At 40.3% G+C, this 24204-nt stretch overlaps 4 protein-coding genes across 7 annotated transcripts; 1 reads left to right on the plus strand and 3 right to left on the minus strand.

Annotated features, from left to right (window-relative positions):
- The first annotated feature begins 183 nt into the window (after positions 1–183).
- On the plus strand, positions 184–5517 carry LOC131237962 (uncharacterized). Of its 3 annotated transcripts, XM_058236085.1 has the most exons (6): positions 184–1335; positions 2709–2811; positions 4234–4327; positions 4447–4495; positions 5032–5173; positions 5244–5517. In XM_058236085.1, exons 1-6 carry the CDS (start codon positions 677–679, stop codon positions 5511–5513), a joined length of 1317 nt encoding a protein of 438 aa, XP_058092068.1. In that variant the 5' UTR covers positions 184–676; the 3' UTR covers positions 5514–5517. The 3 variants fall into 3 exon arrangements, with proteins under 3 accessions (XP_058092068.1, XP_058092067.1, XP_058092069.1); XM_058236084.1 differs by lacking the exon at positions 4447–4495 and having other exon boundaries at positions 211–1335; positions 4234–4442; XM_058236086.1 differs by lacking the exon at positions 4447–4495 and having other exon boundaries at positions 226–1335; positions 4234–4442; positions 5032–5517.
- A 2156-nt stretch (positions 5518–7673) lies between these two features.
- LOC131237963 (uncharacterized) lies at positions 7674–10614 on the minus strand. 2 transcript variants are annotated; one of them, XM_058236088.1, is made up of 4 exons: positions 10471–10614; positions 9864–9982; positions 9131–9273; positions 7674–7992 (listed from the first exon to the last, which is right to left on the minus strand). In XM_058236088.1, exons 1-4 carry the CDS (start codon positions 10520–10522, stop codon positions 7851–7853), a joined length of 456 nt encoding a protein of 151 aa, XP_058092071.1. In that variant the 5' UTR covers positions 10523–10614; the 3' UTR covers positions 7674–7850. The 2 variants fall into 2 exon arrangements, with proteins under 2 accessions (XP_058092071.1, XP_058092070.1); XM_058236087.1 differs by having other exon boundaries at positions 9852–9982.
- Positions 10615–12954: 2340 nt separating this feature from the next.
- Positions 12955–16798, minus strand: LOC131237965 (laccase-11-like). Its single transcript, XM_058236089.1, has 6 exons — positions 16639–16798; positions 16381–16532; positions 15931–16175; positions 15711–15839; positions 13979–14902; positions 12955–13596 (listed from the first exon to the last, which is right to left on the minus strand). Exons 1-6 carry the CDS (start codon positions 16750–16752, stop codon positions 13466–13468), a joined length of 1695 nt encoding a protein of 564 aa, XP_058092072.1. The 5' UTR covers positions 16753–16798; the 3' UTR covers positions 12955–13465.
- Positions 16799–19073: 2275 nt separating this feature from the next.
- On the minus strand, positions 19074–23496 carry LOC131230756 (putative pectinesterase 11). Its single transcript, XM_058226716.1, has 5 exons — positions 23242–23496; positions 22125–22284; positions 21601–21789; positions 20276–20511; positions 19074–19387 (listed from the first exon to the last, which is right to left on the minus strand). Exons 1-5 carry the CDS (start codon positions 23463–23465, stop codon positions 19183–19185), a joined length of 1014 nt encoding a protein of 337 aa, XP_058082699.1. The 5' UTR covers positions 23466–23496; the 3' UTR covers positions 19074–19182.
- Between the last annotated feature and the right edge of the window lie 708 nt (positions 23497–24204).

Here is a 24204-nt window from a genome sequence, read left to right on the forward strand (position 1 = left end):
TTATTATAAATTCAAAAAACATTATATAAATATTTTTTATTAAAACATAAAAATTAATATATATATTTATTAATTTAATATAATAATAATGTAAAAATATTATCATTATATTTTTTTCACAACTATCCAAAAAAATTTTAATTAAATTTATAATCAAAGCATTGTTATAATTTATTATACTGATAATTCCCTATACAAATTGATCCAAATAAATGGTAATGATGTTTACCAAAAGATTTAGAAATGTAAGCTCATATTTCATCCAAACAAGTATTAGGAATGGCACATCATTAAACAGACGACAATGATGATCCACAAGTAACAGCACCGTGCAGCTTCCCACGTCCTTGCTAAAATGGGCTAATTCTACAGTAGGCAATACCCTCTTACAATAGATTGTCAGCCGTTGGATCTCATATTAAGAGAGAATGCTACCCCATTTATGAACGTGGGCAAGTGCAAGTAATCTTGTCACATAAACTGTCATATGGGCTGGGGAGCTTGCAAGAAAATATCACAACGTGGACGGTTTGATTTGATAAGATGATGTGCACGTGTGCCGCCAGTACAGTTATTCCACTCGATGAAGTTCATGTGCACGTGTGCCACCAGTACGGTCTAGTTCCCATCTTCTCTACTTCTCCCTCCATCGTTTCTTTTCTTATGTGTCTTCGTCATGGAAGCTTCGGTCCGACTCTTCAATACAACGCATCATCTCAATCACCATCTCTCGCTCTCCGTAAAAACCAGACTCCAACACCACCACTCTCTCAGACTCTCTTCAAATGCAATTCCCAGAAACCCCTTCTGCGCATTGCACATCGCTTTTCCTCTTCCAGCCCATCGCGACGGACGGTCTATCCGTACGCTACCTTCCGCATCCCTCTCAGCGTCTCACCCTTCAAATGCCCTGACGTTTCTCCTCTCCCTCTCTCTTTCCCGGATCTTCCCTCCTCCTTCTTATGTCGATCGATTGGATTCCTCTGTTGCGGATACAAAGCAGCAATTTTTCGCGAGGAATCGATCTACCGAGGGCGGGAATGTAGGGTTTTGCGGGGAGAAGGGGCAGGATCTGACGGTCGTGATGCTCGGATGGCTTGGGGCGGAGCAGCGGCATCTGAGAAGGTATGGTGATTTTTATAGTTCGAGGGGGATTCGAGCGGTGCCGTTCGTTGTTCCAATGAGGGATCTTCTAGGGTTTGATTTGGGGAGGAAAGTTGAAGGACGGATCGCGGCGTTGGCGGAGGATCTGATTGAATGGCTGTCGGAAAGGGAGAAGGACGAAAGGGAGCCAGCCCTGCTCTTTCACACCTTCAGTAATACTGGCTGGCTTGTGTAAGCGTTCTCATGCTTCATCTTCTTTTTTTCTTTTTTTGGGGTTAACTGTATGTAATGAGTCGTTTGGATGCCTTTTTAAGTTCCAGTTAAGTTGTAAGTGACTTACTGGTGAAACTCACTTACAAGCTATCCTGTTTAGATGTAAGCTGTAAGTCACTCAATAAGTTAGTTTTTTGTGTTTGGATGACCTTAGGTTAGTTTTAAAGTAACTTATCTGCAAGTTACCTGTAAGTTATAGGTAAGAAGTTGTTGTATATTCACACCCAGCAAAACTTAAGAGTAAGGAATCGTTCCAAAATGTTATAATTACATCAGAAATGTTGGCACTAAATATACCATTTTGTGAACCCATTTAAATAAAGGTGTAAGCCAATTCTTAGGCTAAACCAATTATCAAGTGGGTTATAAAAATGAGCCCACGGATTGAAAATACCTACAATGTAGAAACCCTGGTAATGCTTAGATGCTCCAAAATAATAAAAAAAATTACAAGTCAATGGCCTGATACAAACTCATCTGCAACTCACAAGAAGATGAGAAACATTGTACATGTATGGCCCAAATGATAAATTGATTGGCCAGATTTTCTGGCTAAGGAACATTCGCCGTGGAGACCCTAAACACATGTTGTGTTGGGATATCTGGCATGTTTGTGTTTGGTGCTTGAAGATGGGGGCGTGTGGAATCAGCATTCATCTTTTGGAAGAGCGTTCTACTTGAAGATGGGGGCGTTTGTGTTTGGTGCTTGAAGATGGTGCTTTAAGTCATTCGGACGGTTCATTTGGTTGGACCCATCATAGATGAACAATGCTCCTACCAACTCCCTCTGATAGTTGACCCGCAAATGGATGGTTCAGCAGAAAGTATAGGTGACAGCCCATACATGATTAAAAAAAATAATAACCCAGCACTTGGATAGAGAATTTCTTTTTCTAATCACCCATCCATGGCGGGGCCCACTAGTTGACAACTGCATTACTGGAAGATGGGCCTCATCAGTACTGAATGATGGAGCCGAACGAAATGCCAGTAATTCGAACTGAGCATTGTATGGTTTCTCTTATTTTGATTGTTATATATCTGTTGATTTCAAAGTTTTACCTCGCAAAATGACCATTATGAACAACGAGAAATTGTTCAGGGGATGCCCCTCCTTGACTGAAGAGTTCCTTTAAGATTTGATGTTTATGCGATTAGTTGTGATTCTATAGGAGAGGATTAGTAAGGGGTGAATGGTTCTTGGTCTTTATATCATTTGTACTCATTTCTTTTTTAGTAGCTAACTTCATTTTGTTGAGTCTGATTTTTGATAGTCAATTAGCCATATATGCATCTTTAATAAGGAGGGCAGCCATTATGTTGGTGTGCAGCTATGGAGCCATACTTGATAAATTTCAACAAAGAGGTGATTTTGCAAAGAAGATCAAAGGATGCATTATTGACTCCGGACCTGAACCAGAACTTAACCCTCAGGTTTAGACCAAGAGTTCTTTTCCTATTATGTTTTTCTCACTAGTATTTTGGACAATTACCATAGCCTTCTGGGTTTCCATCGGCCCAAACAAAAAATAAAATAAAATCAGATATTCAGAACATTGGGGGACATCGTGACTGTTTGTTTACAATTGCTGTTGATGTCATTTGAAAATGATGGCTTCTGTCCTCAAAGTAATTTTCTTTTTGAGCCAAAATTGTATTCAAAATACAAGGAATGGCTTGATAACAAATTTCCAATACAAAGGACCGACTAGTGAACATCGTTAGCTAAGGAATCGGTGACATCTTTTGCCTCCTTTTGCGCATGGACAACCAGAATGTTTATCCTAGAGGCAACATCCCCATATCTTTTCACATAGAAAGGACTTCCAAGGCTCCAAACAATAAGTAGGTGCCCAAGAGATGACAATTGAGGAATCCACTTGCACAATTGAAGGTAGGAAGAATCCTTCAGTTCTTAGTATTGGTTTTGAGGGTCGTCCAACCAACATCTTAGTTAATTATTTTTGACAGACAGAATAAGATAGGATTTGTCAATGCTTTATCTATATTTCACCTGTGATATTGAGGGGAGAGCTTTGCTAAGCCCACATGTTTGTACAAGTCCGCTAATCCACATGCCACCACATATGCCAGTGTGACGGACAGGTGCACTATCCAATCTGTCCATCAGAAGGCTACCACTATGTAGATTCCCTCTGCCAAGAATCAGTTTGGTCCACTAGTCAGGTGGGCGACAATTAGCTACACAAATATGCGATTGTAAGGCCAGAAAACCTGTCAACTTATTTCTAATATCATGGCACTCGTACTGAATGGACCACCTTCATCTAGTTCAGTAACATCTACACAGTGAGATCCACCTGGTGGATGGCTTGCATGTTGCACCTTTCTGCCATGCTGGCATATGTGGTGGTGTATGCATTAGCTGACATGTATATGCATGTGGGCTTAGCAAAGCTCTTGAGGGGTCATCTGTTGGTTGTATGATGTTCTATTTGTAGTAAATCCATTCACAGATAAATGAGTGCAAATGTAAATTAAGGTTAGAAATACTGGTTAAAAGACTTGATGACCCAAGAAAAAAAAAGACTAGATGACCTTTGGTCTACCTGAAGTTATGTACCTTGATAGAGTGAAATGGTGGGAAAGGATCCACGTAGCCGTTCCCAATTGCTTAGGATAAGGCTTAGGTGGTGATGATGATGAAAGTAAAAATACTGGTTATCTTGTCTTTTCTTTCTCCAGCATATCAAATTTCATTTTGACCGAGTTTTTAATTGGTTGTTTCTTGTTTGTTGATGACTTGTTCAGTGCGTCATGTTGTTCTGTTTATATTTGATCAACCATATGATTGGGTGGGATACTTTCTCATACTCATACCCTTTAATGCAATAGGTTTGGGCAGCAGGATTCTCTGCTGCATTGCTGAAGCAGCGCTGCTCTTCAGCATACTCTTCAGCTGAGGTCACAGAAGGAAGTCCATTAGATGGTAATGAGAGTACCTGGCAGATGCCAGATAACAAACCCCTGTTGATTGAGAAGGTGCTCCTGTCAATTTTAGAGAAGTTCTTCTCCAAGTTTCTGAACTTGCCTGATGTAAATAGGTAGGCAATCTAGGCTACTACAGACCTTCATCCCCAAACCCTGAATTCGTGGGGTAAACTTTCACTTTCTGTTGTGAAGTTGCTGCCCTGTGATAGTGGAAAAATTATGTGTCTCTTTGCGGTCTTTTTGTAGTGAAATACACAATGATTTAGGGTGTGTTTGGTTGCACCAAATATTATGAAATGTCATGATTAATTGGTTAAATTTGGTGTATAATTTCATATTTTTTTCATGAAATTTTGGTGCAACCAAACGCTCCCTTAAACCTGAGTAGAGTACATGAATATGCATGTATTTTCGGTTAGTTCCTTGGCATGCATGAGTCTTTCCAAATGACCAATGCATGCTATGCCTCTGGTAGAGGATAAAAGATGCCTATGTCACTCTCAAATGATGGAAATTCTATTCAACAAATATCTCCCAGTTGACTTGGATCTCAACGAGGTCGATTTTGTTTCGCTGTTCTGGCATGCAAATTCAAGCTCTTATTCTATGAATTGTTGACAGGCTGGAAATACATGTTTGGAAAAATCACCAAAATGGCCCTATCACTTACTGAGTTGGTGCGGGCTTATTCTTTTTTCACAGGAGGTTGAAGAAGATCATCTCCATCCTCTCAAGTGACCAGCCTCCCTGCCCTCAGCTGTATCTGTACAGCACAGCAGACAAGGTCATTCCAGCTAGGTCGGTGGAGTCTTTTATTCGGGAGCAGAAGAAATCTGGGAGAAAGGTATGGGCCCATAACTTTGGCTCATCCCCACATGTTGACCATTTCAGGAGCTTCCCACACATATATGCAGAGAAGCTTCACAAGTTTTTGGAGGATTGCATCCCCAAGGTGGGCCAGACGTAAACCAACCATAGGGTCCAAGGCATCATTGTTCAGATTGCAGGGACCACTTACGATGCTATCTGCTCTGCTTCACTGCTCAGGGCAGCCCCATAGAACTAAAGCTTTGGAAAATATTCCCTTCTTCAAAATGTATTCTGGGGAGGTAATATTTGGTCCCTGTTCGATCATTTCGTTCGACTTCTTCCTCACAAATTATAAAAACTCTCATTCGTTGTGACCAATTTGTTTGGCTTCTTATTCACAACATTACTCCCTCACAGCTTGAAGTTGCCTATATGACACCTTTACAGTCTGATGTGGAAATAGGGAGGCTGAATGCTAAAGAAGGAAAATTTTACAACAAAAGGAATTTCACTTTGTAGATAACCATCCATTACAGGTAGCAGTAAAAGGAAGCAATGCTCTTGCTCCAAATGAAGGATTGGATGATGAAATTCGTTTTTCCTTTGTGTTGTATAAAACTACCATGGTCACTCACCTAGATTACATTACTCAGCAAGAATGCATGATCAGTCAATAGACCTTGGGACTTGCAATTACAACAAAACCACACAAAATTCAAGCAAAATGACCTCTAGCTGTCCACAAAATAACTTCCTTTTTGTCCATATCCTAAGCAAACGTTCTTTTCCTGTGACATATTATGAAAGCTCCCAAGCTTCCCATCATTTTTCCATGAATACTTTCCCATGCATGCTTAAAATGCAATGATATTAATTTTCAATGACCTTTTGAGTGCGAAATGATGAATCTATAGTATTTCGACCAAATGCCATTGCCAAGAGCCCTGCCATATCTCGCTCGTGTAGCTCACCTACAACAAATGTATACCCCACTATGGGTGCTACACTACAATGGGGTTTGTTTAGATTTGGGCAAAGTTGTCTTGACTGGTTGTCCATGTGCATATTGTTGATTTGTCAATCCATTTGTGCATGGGAACCTATTCTTGGTTCCATGTGCATATTGTAGTCATGAATATGTAACAGTTAGAGATGAAATCACTTGTCAATGGCAGTCTATGGTTTCAGTGTAAATGAGGATTACACTTATCTTTACACATGCATACCATTTTTAAATATGCCATGTGTGGGATTGTCCAAGTTCAACCATCCCGTGTGTGTGTGTGTGTGTGTGTGTGTCACTAAAGGGGGGCAATGAGCCGGACTGAAGTGGCCCTAGCCTAGCCTTAGAGCCCTAAGACCTGGCCCTAGCTTGAATGAAGCCCTGTCAGCTAAAGAGGCTCGGCTTTGGAAGAGGACCAGGATAGGTTAAGGCTGGCTCGGGCGAGGGGCTGCTTTATAAGTTACATATGTTACTTGTATAATTGGTTACACTAGATGAGTACGTGTTTGAATCATGTTCTTTCAGAGTATCAAGGCTTGTCATTTGTGTGGTCCAGTAGTGAAAAAAAAAGGACCATTTATCAACCAAGTGTATGGTCCACTTAATTACCCACTGCATGCATGGACTTTAATCGATGCATCAATATAGTGTTCACCATCTAAATTGGAATCTACAATTTGAACAGTATCAAGCGCCTGCTTATCGTCTACCTCACTTTGCCAAGAATATTGAAGTTCATATTACTACATCGACTAGTGTACAGACTATAGTCTACATTACTAATACCTATACACTAGGGCAACAGGCTTGAGCAGGGCAATTCATCATTGTCCGTAGCCCAGCTTGGCTTGAACGCCAGACCAAAATTTCAAGCGCACATCCCTTGAGCCAAGTTGAGTGGCCTAAGCCCTGGCACTTTTGGGCTGTGCTGAGCATCTTAGCCAATTGCCACCCTTATGTGCCATCACCAATGTTCACTCACTAAAAAATTGTGGCACGTGTAAATGTTCACATATGTAAATGCCTTGCGTACTTTTTAAGTTTCCCACATGCAACAATCTATCCAGTCCATTTTCCAGGGTATTGGACAAGGAAGAGACAAAAACTAGTCAGCAACAAGTCCATGACCAGCTAGCCCTGACAATACGCTATTGATTGCATATCGCTGGACGACTTACCCAAATGCAAACAGGCCCAATCTCTCTCTCTCTCTCTCTCTCTCTCTCTCTCTCTCATGCATTATGAGTGCTTTGACACTACATAAATTGCCCAACTGGTTTTTGTATTACTGCGTCTCTCTCTCTCTCTCTACTGTTAAGTTACTCTACGCCTCATTATCTTTGTAAAATTATAAATCAAATACTGAAAGTCGGTGTGTAATCTCTAGCGAAGAGTATCCTCAACTTCTGTACTCATGCCTGATTATCCAGGCCATCCAATTGGTGGGTAGGGCAACTCTTTAATAATGGTCATCTAAGACCAAGTATATAACTAAGAATGGCACCTGTAACAATATTCAAGCATGCCCATATAAACAAGCAACTTATTTCTTAATTAAATGCATAGGTCAGGTTTCGCAACTTTACAAAACGACATTACTCACACCACTCATTTGTACAGCAACTAAAATCACACCCTCTCTCTCTCTCTCTCTCTCTCTCTCTCTCTTCAAAGTATAAGCATTCTTCGCGGTAAGTAGAAGTGTTCTTCACGCACTTATGCCTGAACGCACGTCTGGCTTTGAGTTGGAGACGCTTGCGACATGGTACTGTGATGCGTACTTGTAAGAAGGACCTTCCATCGCAGTTACAGGAGGTACGTTCAGAAATGCCCAATTGCTCCTGGTCCACCTGTCACAGTTTTTTTTTTAAAGCCTTTGAAAAATGAAGGAGACAATAAGTGAATATCAAGAAAATGTGTATCAGATTCCTATCATGTATCAGTCAGAGAAAACCCTTTGTTTGCATGCACTGAAGATGATCAGATAAACAAATATCCTGGTAGTGATGCACCAGCTGGTCCAAGCCCTGGGTAAAGGAGGTTAGTGTTAGGTGGATGGCCTATTGCCAAACCTTTGACAATCAAACTGTGAGAGTTCATGTTATGAATCTCGATTGGGGGAACAGGGTCCATGATGCTGAACCCAACTAGCTGGGAAACGGCTACTATGAGGACAAAGATGGACGATTAACATCTCAGGCTGTTGGGGCTTAGATAATGACTTGTAGCAAGCTGACCATAGAGTAGAATTATGAATGGTTAAATACATGTTACTTGAAAAAACTGACTCTGCTGCATCGAGCTATTATCATCGAAAATACCAGGTATGGAGCTGATGTGCAAAATACTAGGTGCCTACCAATGTCTAAGCTATTTTTGTTTAGGTTAAAAAGGGAGAATGTTGTGATGGTGTTATCACTGACATTGAAAGCCTAAGTAACAACAATTGTTCTAAAACTCGCTGGTCAACTCGAAACTCGCTGAGTTATCTCTACTTGACTAGATGTCGAGCTGAGTTGCTGGGAAACTCAGACCTGGCTCTGAATCAATCCCGACCTGGATGACTCATTGAGTCAACTTGACCATCCAGTCAACTTGGTGTGACTCGAACCAAGTCATTGGTGAGTCACAGTATGAGTATTAATAAAATGTCATTAATGGGGGAGGTTAGAAATCAAACCCACGATCAAAGCACTATTGAGTGGTTTGATGACAATGTTTATATTTTATATTACTTAACTATGTTAAGTATCTAATCCTATCCCTTAAAAAAAATAAAAATTTATAACTATTAAATACCGAATCGAGCTGGGTTGAGTCTTTGAGTCAACCCGACCTGGCTGGACATCAATCCGACTTGAGTTTTTGAACATTGGTAATAACCAATCTTATCAAAGGGGAAAGAGAGTACAGTTGCTTGGATGAGTTATGTTGGTATCCTTAAGAACTCAGGCCTTAGGGTTTGAGGACTAGTTATGTTTCACCTACCAATCACTCGTCTTTCTGAGCTTCTCTACATCTGTATTGGAGTCACCAATCACCAAATCCTGCCTTCCAACAGTAAGGGGCAGTGAGCTAGATCTCTGGAGCACTGCTGCTGATCCTGATTCCGATCCCTGGTATAAGCTCTCCTGTCATAAGTGGAAAAGATGTTCTGGAGATTGAATCAAACGCAAATTTGAAGCATCTTTTGATCTATCTAAGAAGATCAATACAAATATAAATACTATTTGAAGATAAAAAGAAAAAAGAAAAGAAAAAGCAATGTAAGGTGTGTTTGGTGGCACCAAAATTTTTGAAATATCATGAAATTTAGCACAAAATTAGACCGATTAGTGACTGATACATCATGATATTTGGTGCAACCAAATAGGTCACACTGAAACATTTGGCACAATAATTTAAAGCCAGTTTCTAACATTATGTAGCATTTGATTGATTCGACGTGAAAAAAAGGTGGCATCAGAATGTTAACTAGCAGTTTTCATCTTGTTTTCAGTTAATAGGAGCAAAATAACTTCAAAAACTTTAGAAATGATGGAACTGATTCTTTAATTCATTTACAATTTTTAGTTTTTCGTAAATAAGATTCAGCTTTTTCTCTTTGAGACCTGAATTGAAGTTTAGGATTTTTCTAAAAACATTATACTAATGTTTACCATTCCTACTCGTAAAACCAAAATAATCAAAATAATAAATGAATTCTAACCGAAACAATGACCTGACTGTTCTGTGGTGAATTGGAGATGGATTTAAGATGTTCTTCCTCTATTCTCTTTTTCGATTTCCAATAAGCCTCGATCTCTCCCTTGGTGAAGGATCTGTTTCTTTGATATGTCACTGGAAAACCCCAATAGTCAGAAAACACAGAATAGAAAGTGCACATAAAACAACCATAGAAAAGGCAATTTTCTTGCTTGAGAATTGAATCCAATTGACAGCATGAATTTTGGGCAGTTTTGAATTGGAATTCAGGACTTTCAATCCAAACCATTTTAGGCAGCCCCTCCAAATCCACCTTGGAACGAAAATCCTCAAAAAGCTCATTTTAAATTCAAAAGAAAAAGTAGGAAGCAAAATCCTCGATTTTGAATAATTTTCAACTGTTATAAAATCACTCTCTCCTCTTTTTAAGTGCCATAATTAAGTTCCCAATTCCACATCTAGGCTGCCAAACACAATTATAAAAAGAAATGTAAAATTCAGGTTTGAAAATCTAGTAAGTTAGAATCCAAATCCATGCAGCCAAACGACACCTAATAATAATAATTATTAAAAAGAAAAAAAAGAAAAAAAAGAAAAACAACGAGATAGTCAAGTGTAATTACCAGCCTTAGGATCTTGAACAGGTGAATCCCATCCAGCCATTAGAGAACCCATGACCTAACTAGTCTTCTGTTATTGAACAGGAAACAGCAAATATCTGATAAGATTTAGTTAATGTATGGTATATTTTCAGATGGAGGTGACAACTTCTAGAAGGACTTAACTCAAGTGCTTGATCTTATCTCCTGTGGTTAGTGCTTTTTATTTATTAATTTGTCTTTGTAAAGGTTTTTAGCTGTACATGCAAGATGCAAGGTGGCACTGGCAATGGAGATAAGGACACGGTCACATCGTCTTTTTCTCCGTCAGCTATGGGATCCGATGGGACCGGAATCTTCACCAGCGTCTGTTTAACGCAGCTGCGTAAAATACACAAGCTCTGTGGGACCCACCATGTTTTTATATTCGAAATCCAACATGTCCATCAGGTGAGAACCATTATTTAACCATAAAGGCCAAAGATCAAGACAATAAAAAAACTCTGATGGGCCACATCAATGGGGACAATGCAAAATTCTTCTAAAATCTCTAAGTTTCACACGATGTGACCCGTTTTAATATTTGGATTAGGCTGATTTTTTTGTTTTCACTTAATCATGGTGGGTTACACTTGATTAACGCGTTTGATGGAAGATACACACCATGGTAGCCCCACCTGGAGACGTTTGGTTGGCATCCTATTTTCATTGTTTCATGTGGTGTGTCCCACCTGAGTTGTGTACTTGTTGAATTTTTGTTTAAATTCGTAGAATCATGGATAGAAACCGATGGACGGAGTGGATTTGATATTTACCACACGGTGGGCCTCACAATCTTGGCCGTTTTTACGCGCTGAGTTGAGCAGGCGTTGCAGATGGTTCTGGTCGATCCGATGTTGACTTCTTCTGCAGATGAGGCGGCAACCATGCTTATCCACATCACCTTCTATGACTTGTTAAAAAAGAAATGCTTATGCCCAGCCCGGCTTCCGTTGATACCGGCCCGTACGTTTTTACAGCTCATTTTTGGCCATTATCCAAAAAAAAAATAAGCAGATCCAAATCTCAGGTAGACCACACCATTAAAACTTCTCATTGGCCAAAAGATTTGTATGAAGCTGATATTTGTGTGGTCCCTTCGTCGTGGTCTTTTTGACCTTATCAACAGGTTGGATGGAAAATAAACATTCAGCTGGCCATCCAGAAGTTTTAAGTGTTGTGTTCAATCTGCTTCGTGTGGCGTGGTCCACTCGACGCTTTGATTGACTTACTTTTTGGGCTCATGTCTTAAAATGATCGGTAAAAATGAATGAACAGCGTGGATAAAACACATACATCACAACGGGGCCAGAGAAAGGACCCTCATAAGGTGTTGGGTAGTACCCAATGCGCTCTCGGCCTGGTGCTTTTGTAGTCCCTTTAGGTAAGGAACCCTATGAGCGCCGCCGACTCTACACGATCTAAGCTAAATCTGTCCAGCTGCCTAACTCCATTCGCTCCACTGTCTTTCATCTCTAATTGCTCAGGCTATGAGGAAGGGCCAGCTTGATGAATGTGTTGTTTTACAGTTCATTGTAAGGCATTGGCTAAAAAAAAGTAATATATCTAAATATCCGGTGGATCATATCACATGAAATAATGTAGATTGAACACCCACGGTTAAAAACTTCCTAGAGCTTATGTAATGTTTAACATGTAAATAAGGTCATGGAGACATGATGAAGTGAAATCTAGTGTGTTATAATCACTTCCGTACTAAGCATATTAATGTTTGTCATCACTTTAGTTGATATATGTTAGAAGAAAGAGATATTACTCTGGAAAGATTTACACCAGCAAGAATACAACAGACATGCTTATGAATGTCATTCTTATAAAAAAGTTTAAGTTCTACTCAGTTTCTTTGAACTTGGCAAAAATGGAATAAAGATAGATTATACACGAAATGATGATGATGATATCTAGAAAAAGATTGGAAGGCAAGGAAGTTATTTTACTATTAGTTAAAGTGGAGATTGTTGAAATTGTAACACTGAAATCACTATGCGTTTATTCACTTTTATGAGTCCATATAACTCCTATTTCACATGCTAGCTAATGAGGCTCAAGTATTAGTGGACCATTGGAGCGGTTATGTTGACATTTTTCTCTTGAAAGTGTGGCTTTTAGGATAAATTATGTTAGGGTTAAAAGAGAATGTTATGATTTTTTTTTTTTAAAAGAAAAAAATTTATTTATTGTTTTTTTGGTCTTTTAAAAGCCTCCAAGGGAAGAGAGAGTTTTTTGCTAGATTGACCATCGCTTGGTGCTATAATTTTTTTCCAAAAGAGTTTACCATGTACAAATCATGTGTTCTACATGTGGTTGGTTGAATTTTTCTTATTTTTATTTTTAATTATTTTCTCTTATTTATTTCAATTTTGATTAAGATACTTCTGCAAGGTGGTTCTCCAACAAAATTGTCTAAAAAATTATCCGAATTGTGACGGTGGGCCACATTGGTGTAAATTTATTATTGAATCAAATCATCTGACTAAACGCAATAAGATGAATCAACTTATGTCGGCCATGGCACATAAGTATAAGAGTTCTTAAGCATGATTTTACATCCTTCCCTACTGTGTAGCTACCTGAGTCCTAAATTGGCTGATTTAAGAACTCATGGTCTAAATGTGGCAGCCCACCTGATGGATGGGGTGGATTAGTTGTACGCACGGTCTCTAGGGTGAGAGGTAGGGAGGGAGAAAGAGATTTCAAGTATCCAAACAGCTCATCTTTCTTGTCTGATGAAAAAATTTCCATATGTGTCCAAGCATGCACAAAACAGTAAAATGATGGATGGATCGATATTTCAAGGAAAACAATCCATTAGTTGCTGCCACTTTTTATTTACACAATGAGGAATGTAGACCCCCCTCAAAACAATCTCGAAGAGAGCTCATCCTCCATGAATTTTTCTTCTGCAATTTATGCAGTACACAAACACGCGAAATCGTATTCAAGTCGTAGATAAAAACGTCTAGCAGGGGGGAAGATCCTTGGGAGGAGGTAAGACAGATTGATTTGGGCCTTTCCCGTCCTCCACCACGAAAGCCATCTTCAGCCCCCATGATGTGTGGAGTTCCAGATGACAGTGCATGAACCAAACACCTGCAATACCATCACACAACCATTTAAACCATATCCATTTGCACCTTTTCAACTGTTTGTTTTGAGAGATGCCAAGGTATTTGTGAGAGCAGGATTCTTATTCGTACTGTCTCCATACATGGGTCAATATGGGGCATGCATGAGATCTGAGCCGTTTGTCAGGTGGGCTCCACCGTGTATGTGCTGGGCCTTGGAAGCAGGCCAGTCTGGTCATTAAGTGTGCCAAACATATAAGATGAAAATGGATAGCAATACACCTGTCATCCACCTAATGATCAGAGGTACATGGTTGGGCCCACCTGTTGAATGGCCTGGCTCTCAAGCACAAGAATCCTACTCTTTGTAAGTAACCACAGAGAGAGAGAGAGAGAGAGAAGCCTACCTGGGTTATCAGCTCTGAACCTAATGGCAGTCCAACCTCCAGTAGGAACTCCAATTGTATTCCTCTCAGGTGGATCAACCAAGTTAAACATAGCAGGGTCCTTTGCCGGATCAAAGTTCCCAATTCCCCTTCCAACTACAAAGAAATTGTAGCCGTGAAGATGAAATGGGTGGGACTCTACTGTAAGAAGATTAGTGTCCTGCAGTACCAGCTCAATACTTTTATTGAAAGCAACCCTACTCAACCTTGTCCCTGATGAAGTCCCAAGATTTGCCGTAAGTGGCGCGCCTGTGTAATTGAAAACGGCAGGCGGTCGATCAGGAAAATCAGCTCGAAACACTCCCTTGATGTTGAAATAGTGAGCTTGAAGAAGCCCAATTCGAGGCATTACAAAAGTTATGTTGTTCAAAGAAGCAGTGAGCTGTGTCCCATTCAAACAGCTAGGACATGGGTTCTGTCCCAGCCCAATTGTGTAGAAGAGATGACGATCGACCTTGATAGGAACATTCGCAGGAAACGTTGGGGTGTTTAGGCTCCTCAGCTTGTCGTTGTAACTTGAGGCAAATTCCGTGTCATTGGGTGGTGGTAATTGAGGCAGGATTGGAGTTACAGTATTTGGGATGCCTTTGTATTGCAGTATTGCTGTAGCGGTTTTGTTGTCGACAGGGATTGGAACGTCCATGAAAGGGCGTGCGCCCATGAAGTATCTAGCTGGAGTTCTGTCTGCTCGAACAAGAACGTTTGTAGTCTGGCCTGGTGCAATTAGTAATGCCTGTGTGGTGAAGGGCTTGGTGTAAACTGCATCAATTTCTACGATGGTCATGTTATGACCAGCGATGGCGAAGAAGAGCTCATCATTGAGTGCAGCATTGATGATTCTCAAGAGATAGGTCTTGCCCCATTCGACCTCCATTGCGAAGGTGTCTGAAACATGCCAAGTGAAGAATAGAAATTAGAAGAACATTCTAGAATGCTCACCATTTCCAGTTCAACTCTCATCCAATTAATTAAACTTAGGTAGCGTTTGAATGCTCTGTTGGGTTTGATTAAAATAATTAGCTCGATGAACTGGATATGACCATTTTGCAAGAATACCACAATTGAGGGTGGCAATGGGTCGGGTAGCCCGCCTGCCCCAACAAGCCCAACCCAGCTTTGGACCGGGTTCAGACCTTCTATCGTGGCATGTGGGCCATGAGTCAAACCGAGTTGAGCTTGGCCCAGCTCAGCTCGGCTTGCCCAGCAGGCTACCCAGCACGAACTCGGCTCGGCTTGGTCCTCGAGCCTGATTGGGCAGCTCAGCTCAGTCAGCAGTCCGGGCTAGCCCGAGCCAAGTTCGAGCCGAGTTCGAATTTGAGCCTACAAGCTGAGTTCGAGTTTAGGTTTTATAGTTTTTAATATATGTAATATATATAATATATCTAAATATATACAAAATATTTTTCCTAAGTGAACCCAATCTAAGTCGAATCGATTTGAATCGAGTCAAGTTCCGAGCTGGGTCGAGTCGAGTTTGGCCTAGCTCAGACTTCGCTCGAAATTTTTTTGAACTCAAAAAATCAACTCGACTCGGCTCGAATGCAATTTCGATCTGAGTTGAGCTTTTCTGAGTTGAGTCGAGCAAGTTAACCGAGCTAACTCAGTTTGTGTATAGCTCGTCGCGATCAATTTTTTGGTTGGGCTTGGACTTATGTAATTTGAGCCCAAGCCAGCTAGGCCTAGTTATTCTTACGTTTCTCTGAACATGGGAAGAGTGGGCCCGGCTTGCCATTTATAGTATGCGCATCGGACATTGCGGGTGGCATGCCCAACTTGTTCGCTTGCTTTACTGCCTCTTCGACGTCAGTATTCCACCATTCTCCTACATCACATATGAGTATTGCAGTGAAATTGTCTTAGTGTGGACAATCAGAAGCTTTGAATTTAGAAGGATTTTGATCTCTAACACACACCTAAGAGTAGATTAACTTCACTGTAGGGTTGTGGGAATGGAAATGGAGTTCCTTCTTTGGGCATGATGACTATCGCACCATAGACCGTTGCCCTTAGCCAAAAGATATGAGCATGCCACCACAAGGTTCCTCTCTGTCCTGTCACATTGAAATCATATGTGTAGCTGTTCCCACTCTTGATTGGGCATTGCGTTATATAAGCGGGTCCATCTGCCCAACCGTTTCGGAATTGCTTCAATCCATGCCTGCATCAACCATACATAATCAAAGATTCATGTTCATAACATCTGTGTAGGTTTGTGTGTACACGCGCAAGATAACATGTGATATACATAAAAATGTACGTTTGTACGTATTTAATTATCAAGTTCAAGGGTGATTATTCAATGGATTATGGAGATGGCTGGATAGATTAAAAAATAAAAAATCATTCAAGTTACCAAATCCTACCAATGAATGGACATGTTATATTGCGCATAGTTGGTGACGTTTACAAGAACACGATCGCCTTCTCTCGCGTAGATAGTCGGCCCAGGAAACATCCCATTAACGGTGACAATGGGCTTGGCATGACACAACCGGCTCACATTCTTCACTTGAATCTGAGACCCAGAGAAAAGATCATCACCAGAAAGAAATGAAAGGAGCATAAACAAGAAGAAAAGAATCATTCAGTGCAAACAGAAGCTAGGAAGAAGACACACTCACATCAAACTGGTACTTCTTCACTGCAGCTTCGGCATCAATGGGAAGAAAAACAAACCCAATAAAGCCCAAGAAGAGAAGGATAGATCCCGAGTAGAAGGTGCATTGTCGTGCCATTTCCCAGCCGGAATCTTCCACAACTTAGTTGTGTTTGGATGAGGTGGGGGTGGAATGGGTGCGGTTTTATATGGGTGGTGCATTTGATTAGGTAGGAATGAGGAGGGGTTGTATATGAAAGCTTGGAAGCAAGTATTGATGGAGACATTCGAAGAATGGTTAAAAGACTCCTCCTAGGTGACTTGCAGCGAATTATCTGGTTTTGAGTCCAGTCACGACTCACCCAAGTTGTGGCTGGATCGGACTGACTCGCTTAAGTGGGAGGTAACTCAGGGGTGATTAGTTGTATTGAACCGGATTAGGTCACACAGAGTCCGAGTTGACTCGGGCGAGTCACATCGGGCTCATCCGAGTCTTAAAACCATGGGTGGAGACTTGAAAATGGGGTCGAGGGGATTACAATATCAGGCATTGGAGTGTGAGAAGTACGTGAGGCCAACCGAAGAGAGATGGAGCTTTACCGTTAAGTGAAAGGAAATAAGGAATGTAGTTATTAGTTCGTAGCTGTCTTTTGAGGTTTCTATTTTCTAAGCCCACACACGTTTAGAGCCTTCCACATCTACATGCATGTATACGTGGGCGCACGTGTGCGAGATTGGAAATTTTACATCTGGTGGGCAAGATTGATTAGATCTTATGGCTCAAAATATTTATCAGGTCATTTTACTCTGGCTACGTAAGAATCAAAAGGATACCTAAAAAATATTTCTACCCACATATCCGTTTGTTTTGCATGACATGACCCATATGAGGAGTGAAATGGCGTGATCTTTGGCACAAAAAGATCTAAAAGGTGTGGCCCAGCTGATGGGAAGGTTTGGATCTTACCTACTTACGCCACATTAGCAGGTGTGATTGCATGTGGACGACCAAGGACTGTTCACTCAGTGGCCTAGCAAACTGGTTTTTTTTTTTTTTTTTGGTTTTTTTGTTTTTGTTTTTTTACTTTGAGCAGTTGGTATTTTTTAAAAGGTCAGCTTTAAGGTTAGATGAACTAGTCTTTATTCTTTGGAAATGACTTTTGTGCTTCTTGAGATTCTGCACTGTGGTGCCATGCAATGGCTTTTATTTGTAGCCTAGCTTCTCTTCGGTGTTCTGATTTAGTTTGGGATGCGCACAGAGAGAGGAAATTTAAGTAGGTAGGTCGCATGGTTCGATAATCCAAACCATTGGCATGCTACATCAGACAAGTGATTGGATCTTCCCTGAAAATCTTCTCCATAAGATGAGCCTATATTTTTTAACTTGTTGACTATAAATAGACAATTAAGAAAGAAAAATAAATAAAGGAAAGATCCTATTTGACTGGAAAGAAAAGTGCCATGACTGATGGCTAGGATCTTCCAGTTTGCGATATTTATAAGGTGTGGTTAATCCACAGTAGGATCACACACATCATTGGTTTGGATTTCATAATCAGGAGACCCTTTCACCAGAACTGAAACCTCAAGTTCATTGTGCAAACTAGAGATTTTAGATACTGAAATGTTTCTCCGTACAAATGATTGCACGATTGGAGACAATGTAAAAGGTTTGAACCATTCATCAAGCGACGCTAATGTTGCATGAAGGAATGCTATGCAGTCGTGTGAGATTGACGGTTTTTTTGTGGCACGTGTGCCACCTTACACGCATCAGAACCACTCATCAGTTGGGCCATGTATTCATGAGAAAAGTGTGTGATCCACATAATGAGTGGACCAGCCAGAGTTTTGAGCTAGGCCGGGCATGATCATGTCAGCCCCACCTGATGAATGTCCTCAATCGGTCTAACACGAACATGAGAGTTGACTTTAACATCTCACCATTAATTCCTCATGCGTGTCTGCGTGTGTAGGAGTGCTTCACGTGTGCACGTATGTGTACGTGTGTAAAGAAAAAGAGAGACTGGTACGAGTGTTAGTTCTGCATCATTTCAAAAAGAGGTTTCAGGTCCAACCTGTTGGACCACAAGTTATGGTCCACCCAATAGATAAATTACATCTTTAGTGATGATTGCACGGCAATCCAGAACATGGATTGAAAAATTACGTAATGTTGACTGTTCAACCGTACACATGGCAATTTGTACGGCAAATATCAAACCAAATAGGATGGAGGGTTGCAGATTGCTTATTAGTGTGATGTAAAAGATGCGCCGTCCACAATGGGACCTAAAATTTGGATGGATGGATGGCTTTACATGAGTGCGGCATGTGAGGAGGATGGTCACGCCATTGTCAAAGACATGGAGAGCCTACCACAACAAAATTCGATGATAAAGAAGGATTATTTAAGAGTTGTATATATACAATATTATTCAGTAAACAATTCATTAATTTGTGCAATCAATTAAAGAATTACTATAAAAAATAAAAAAATAAAATAAAAAAGGAAATACGTCCACAAGGTGGCCCTTGAAATTTCATTTTCTTTTCATTTCCATACACCTTATTTGTTATCCACCTTTTCAACAGAAGTAGTAGAGGCCCTTCTAAAACGTGTAGGGGAAGGCATAAGCCATTCCCGGCCGTTGATCATGGATTTGGTCAAGAAGGGTGCAACCTCTGCACTTGAAAGCTGGTGGGACCATCCAACTCTCTTGGATACATCGGACCCCGCCCCATAGCACCTGTATTCACCGTAAAACGCAGTCCTGTGTCCACCAATCAAACATATATGATAAATTCATGTCAGAAAATAATAGGTCTGGCATGCTATTGTTGTAATATACATTCGTTCCTAGTCACATGGCTGAGATCTGTGAGGCCCACCTTATCATGTGTGATATCCAATCTGATAGATTTATCAGGTGAGCTTTCTCTTGTTAACCCTGCATGCATCACAATAATTTCTTGATCCAAACTCAGGTAAACCACATTACAGTGATATTAGGCTTATTTGAGTGGGTGGGGTAGAATACATGAACATGGTAGGACCCAGACACAAACTTATGGTTGGTGTCTCCCTCTGCATTGTTCCCTGCAGCGTGGCCCACCTATGTTGTGGATCAGGCTTATCTTTTGGCTGCAGGGCTAACATCGATAGATGCACTTGATGGATGGAGTGGATATCTTATAAATACCATGGTGGGCCACAGAGCTCGAATGTTGTACCCTCTGCATATAACATGTTTGTAGAGGATTCTAGTCGGACTAATGCACATGAAGCTTCGTAATCCTAGTCACTCATGGTGGAGATCCTTAGTAACCCGGCAGCGATGAATTTAATAACTATTTATATGTATTATTAGTATAAAAAAAAAAATCAATATTCAACTGTTGAAAATGAAGATTAGATAGGGACTAGCATTTCCAAAATATGGTGTTTAACATTTGGGGTTTTGAACATGCAACCATTGGGACTATGGACCTATGGCTGTAAAAGAGGTTTGAACTTTGAAAATTACAACACAAGAAAACCAGGAAAAATCGCCTTCCATTGCAATTCCTAGTCCCACGACGACATTTTCTCTTTGCATGATTTTCTGGTATTTTAAATGGCATACACAACAAATTAATTAGCAAAGGGAAAAGAATTATACCTTTGATTGGAAGGATTGTTCCAGTCATCCCATCCCTGAGGCAACACAACATTAGCCATATAAGAGAGGGCAAACACCACCCTTGAGTAAGCTCCCCATGGCCTTCCTAAGATGGCACTTCTCGTTCCTGTGACCTTGCAATTGATAAAACTGAAACCTGTATTCTCCGATGGCGACGATCGGCGTTGTGCAGTGATGGCACCATTTCCATCAGAGACTGAATGAAGGCTACACTTCTGAAAGATTCTCAATTAATACCAAGTCTTCATTTTCAATGCGTAAGAATAACAGTTTGTAAATTTTTTAATTTTAATAATTTCCAAGGAATGAAAATCATAAAAATTGTGGTTGCAAAAGTGCTTTTTCTTCCCAATAGGACTCAAAAGAACCCAATTCTACAAACTTTGATAACTTTACTAAGATAAGAGATTCCAAAATCTCAAATTATTTTCCATCTCTTGAAATGGCCATGAACCAAACACGGGCTCAAGCAATTCTCTACTTGGGTTTTGAAGGATACAGTGTCCCTATACCACCCCTTGAACTGCATCTTAGATGATGATATGAACAGTTCATGTGATAGATTGTCCATGCTGCACTTGCCATCCTAAAAGATATTTGTTGAAGGAATGATTATGTATGAAGTTGAATTTGGAATATATATTAAGGATCTGCTTGGTTGACACTTAAAAATGATTTCATTTCAATTTAGTTAATAGCAATTATGTATTAGATGTCATACTTTATATAAATTATAAACTCATTTTTAAGTGGCAACAAAACAGGTACTAAATAGTAAATTTTTAATGGTTCATATTCATTTGAAGAGTCAAAGGTCATGATCATCAATGAAGTATATGATTAAATGGTAGTAATGAGAATATGAATGGTTCCAATCATCATCTAAGATGCAATCTGGGATGCAAATCCGCCCCTTGGGGTACTGCGAAATGTGGCACCCCATCCTATCAAAACCCCTTTTACTTACCATGTGTGGGATCTCACAGTAATTACAAATGCTTCATGATCAAATTAATGAAGGAGAGGGTGATCTGACGTTCCATCATATGTGTTGCTAGATGGACCCACATGGCTACATGCGTTGGATGATCCTAACCATTCATCTGATGGATGCCCCTAAAAAATACTCCCTGACTAGCTCAACAAATAGTCCCTTGTTTCAATATGGGAAATTAAATCAGGTCCGATCATCCAACTCCAATTCAGAGCGAAATGATGTGCGAGTGTAGGTGATTGTGTCCTTATCAGAGACTGTAAAGAAAAGTCTAAATGCAGGGTTAATTATAATGCATGTGTGAACATACTTCAAAGAGAGAGAGAGCATTTCCGCAAATGAAGTCAATGGCTCCTTCAATATAACAATTGTTGTAATAGTGTCTGCCATTGTCATCAAAGAGAGTGTCCTGATAAGCAATGATTCTGCATCCATAGAAAGCTGCTTTGTCTCCTGATACTCTTAATGCAACCGCTTGGATTCCTGGCCCATATGTATTCTGTATTGAAATCAAACCGTCCATTAGAATGGTTCAATTATATTAGATGAATGGGTTATATATCTTAGACTTGTATGCTTCATTGTTAAAAAAACTTTGAGGCCCATGGCATAAAGTTCAGAATATACATGGTGCTGAAATGGGCCACTCGGCATCTAGACCTCACCGGGCCGGTGGCAACACACGCTGGATCCTGAATTGCGTAAGTGGTTTACCAAATCATTTACAAAATTTTGAGATTAATAATCCCGACCGTTGGATGGTTCATGATCTATAATGGTATTAAAAAAAATAAAAAAAAATAATAATAATACAAGGGAGCTGGAAAAGAGTACCTGAATGGTGAGAAACCTTGCTACAAAATTAGAAGCAAGGACAGTGAGAGTTGCAGAGGTGACTACGCTGCTACCATCTGACCCAGTTATTATGGTGGTGTTGGCGTTTGTGCCACTTAATGTTATGAAGGGCTTATTGTCTGGTATCACAATCTTCTCTCTGTATATATTACAAATAAATAAATTAGAATATACCATAATCATAAAGAAGAACACCTTCATTTTCTTATCTTAAACTTATCAACCTTATGATATTGATCTTAACCGATCATCAGGTAATTTGTACCTTGTATGTGCCATGTCCCAAAATTCACAGAAATGGATGTGACCCAAACGCAAGGATATGATGATTTCTTTGGAAAATAATGGACCGTTGCAGGAATTTTGGATTGTGTAATAAGGTTTGAGATTACCTTATGGCATGTTTACGGGATAGAATGGTTACGATAGTCTCATCCCTGTGATAATTTTGGTCTGGCCCACCAAAGGCATAGCCTACCGGATGATTGGTCAGGAACTTGTGCACGTTAGCCAAGTGTACGAAGAAGCAAGGTGCTGATAGGTAAGCCAAGGGAAGCATTTAAAACCATAGAATAGTCCCAACACCGATCCTTGCACGTATGAACATGCAGATGGAAAGAGACACACGAACGTATCATGTAACTTTTTACTGGCCGGATCCACAGCTCAGATGTGACAATGTGGCATGGACGGGCAGGATTAAAGTCTTTCCTCAGATGGGGCTCGCCGCATAGTGGCCAAGGACAAAAATCAGGTGGGTCCAATCATATGATGGACCACACATATATGCTGATTTTGGATTGTCGGTCCATTTTATTAAGGGAATCAACCACCTTTTTTCGTGACAAGTAGTCCTTTAGGCCAGCGTGCTGCACTGACTCGACTCTTGAGCAGGGTATACACACACTCACACTGCTGCATTCCTGATGACTGACATGGAGCTTGTGTACACGTGCCAATTTAGCACGTGTCACATGAGTAGACTTCCAGATGCATGCATGCATACGTGTGACATTGGTGTTACTAGAAGGCTTGGGACTCATCAAGCCAAGCCCTTAAACTGAATTGAGAGAGAGAGAGAGAGAGAGAGAGAAACCTGTAAATGCCTGGTTTAATCCAAATGAAGTATAATTCAGCGTTATTAGAGGGAACAGCATCAATGGCATCCTGAATCTTCTTATAATCTCCTCTTCCTGACGGATCAACCTTTATAAGAATTGCCGAAGAGGATGAGCCAGCACCTGAGCTCCCCATCAAAGAAGCCATTGCAACTGAAATCCACAAAACACAACCCCAACTTGTTAATCTTGTCATTATCATTTGCTTTTGAACCTTTTCTCTCCTGGGAAAATGGTTACAAATTTTTTTTTAAAGGAGAGAGAGAGCTTGAAATACAAAAGAAACAATGAGAACGTGAATGTTTGCCTTAATATATGCATGTGGAAATGGAAGTCATATGAGAAAGATAGCCGCTTTCTTGCATGGCAAGGTCAAATAGCTAGCTTCACGTAAGTTTACAATATGGTCTACAGTCTTATGCTAGTTTTGCACCATTTAAGAAATTGGTGGTGACTCTTCAAACGTACACAGTTGTAAAGCAATCCTTGCCGTCCAAATCTCTGGCCTAACTATGTATGGAGTATAACGACGTAAAGCCACATAAAGAAAATAACATTAACCATCTGATTTTTGCCCTTCTACTACTCACAATTTACTTCTAACCATCCACTAATTGGATGATTGGGCAGTTTTATCAGTTTAATTTAAGACATATATCCCATCCACAATGGGACATACAATTGGAACGGTCTGGATATCTATACGTCTGTGCAATGTGAGGAGGATGATTCACCACCAATATTGTTGAATGCTACAAAAGTAATACATGGAATTCCCTTTACAATATACATTGCTATATATATGCGGTATTATACAATGCTTGAGCATAACTGTTGCCCTTTCGGGAGTACTTTTCATTTTGCACAAGTGGGCCACACAAGGCCTAATGATAGAAATAGTTCATGTTAACTTGTCCATTCTCAATGTGCCATAATCCCCA

Source organism: Magnolia sinica, chromosome 2, assembly GCF_029962835.1.
Source record: "Magnolia sinica isolate HGM2019 chromosome 2, MsV1, whole genome shotgun sequence".
Lineage (NCBI taxonomy): Eukaryota > Viridiplantae > Streptophyta > Magnoliopsida > Magnoliales > Magnoliaceae > Magnolia > Magnolia sinica.

Bases quoted from the DNA above. Each gene is read 5' to 3' on its own strand.
- LOC131237963 (XM_058236087.1), bottom strand. From the start codon at position 10,522: ATGGGTTCTCTAATGGCTGGATGGGATTCACCTGTTCAAGATCCTAAG. The intron at 9,983-10,470 runs GTAATTACACTT...GGGGTTTTCCAG, and splicing joins TGTTCAAGATCCTAAGGCTG to TGACATATCAAAGAAACAGA. The intron at 9,274-9,851 runs GTTAGAATTCAT...CACTTATGACAG, and splicing joins ACAGTCAGGTCATTGTTTCG to GAGAGCTTATACCAGGGATC.
- LOC131237965 (XM_058236089.1), bottom strand. From the start codon at position 16,752: ATGGCACGACAATGCACCTTCTACTCGGGATCTATCCTTCTCTTCTTG. The intron at 16,533-16,638 runs GTGAGTGTGTCT...TCTGGGTCTCAG, and splicing joins TGAAGAAGTACCAGTTTGAT to ATTCAAGTGAAGAATGTGAG. The intron at 13,597-13,978 runs GTAGGCTTCTCT...ATGGTATTGCAG, and splicing joins GTTCAGAGCTGATAACCCAG to GTGTTTGGTTCATGCACTGT.
- LOC131237962 (XM_058236084.1), top strand. From the start codon at position 677: ATGGAAGCTTCGGTCCGACTCTTCAATACAACGCATCATCTCAATCAC. The intron at 4,443-5,031 runs GTAGGCAATCTA...CTTTTTTCACAG, and splicing joins AACTTGCCTGATGTAAATAG to GAGGTTGAAGAAGATCATCT. The intron at 5,174-5,243 runs GTATGGGCCCAT...ACATATATGCAG, and splicing joins AGAAGAAATCTGGGAGAAAG to AGAAGCTTCACAAGTTTTTG.
- LOC131230756 (XM_058226716.1), bottom strand. From the start codon at position 23,465: ATGATAATGACAAGATTAACAAGTTGGGGTTGTGTTTTGTGGATTTCA. The intron at 22,285-23,241 runs GTTTCTCTCTCT...TAATATATACAG, and splicing joins ATTAAACCAGGCATTTACAG to AGAGAAGATTGTGATACCAG. The intron at 21,790-22,124 runs GTACTCTTTTCC...ATTTCAATACAG, and splicing joins CAAGGTTTCTCACCATTCAG to AATACATATGGGCCAGGAAT.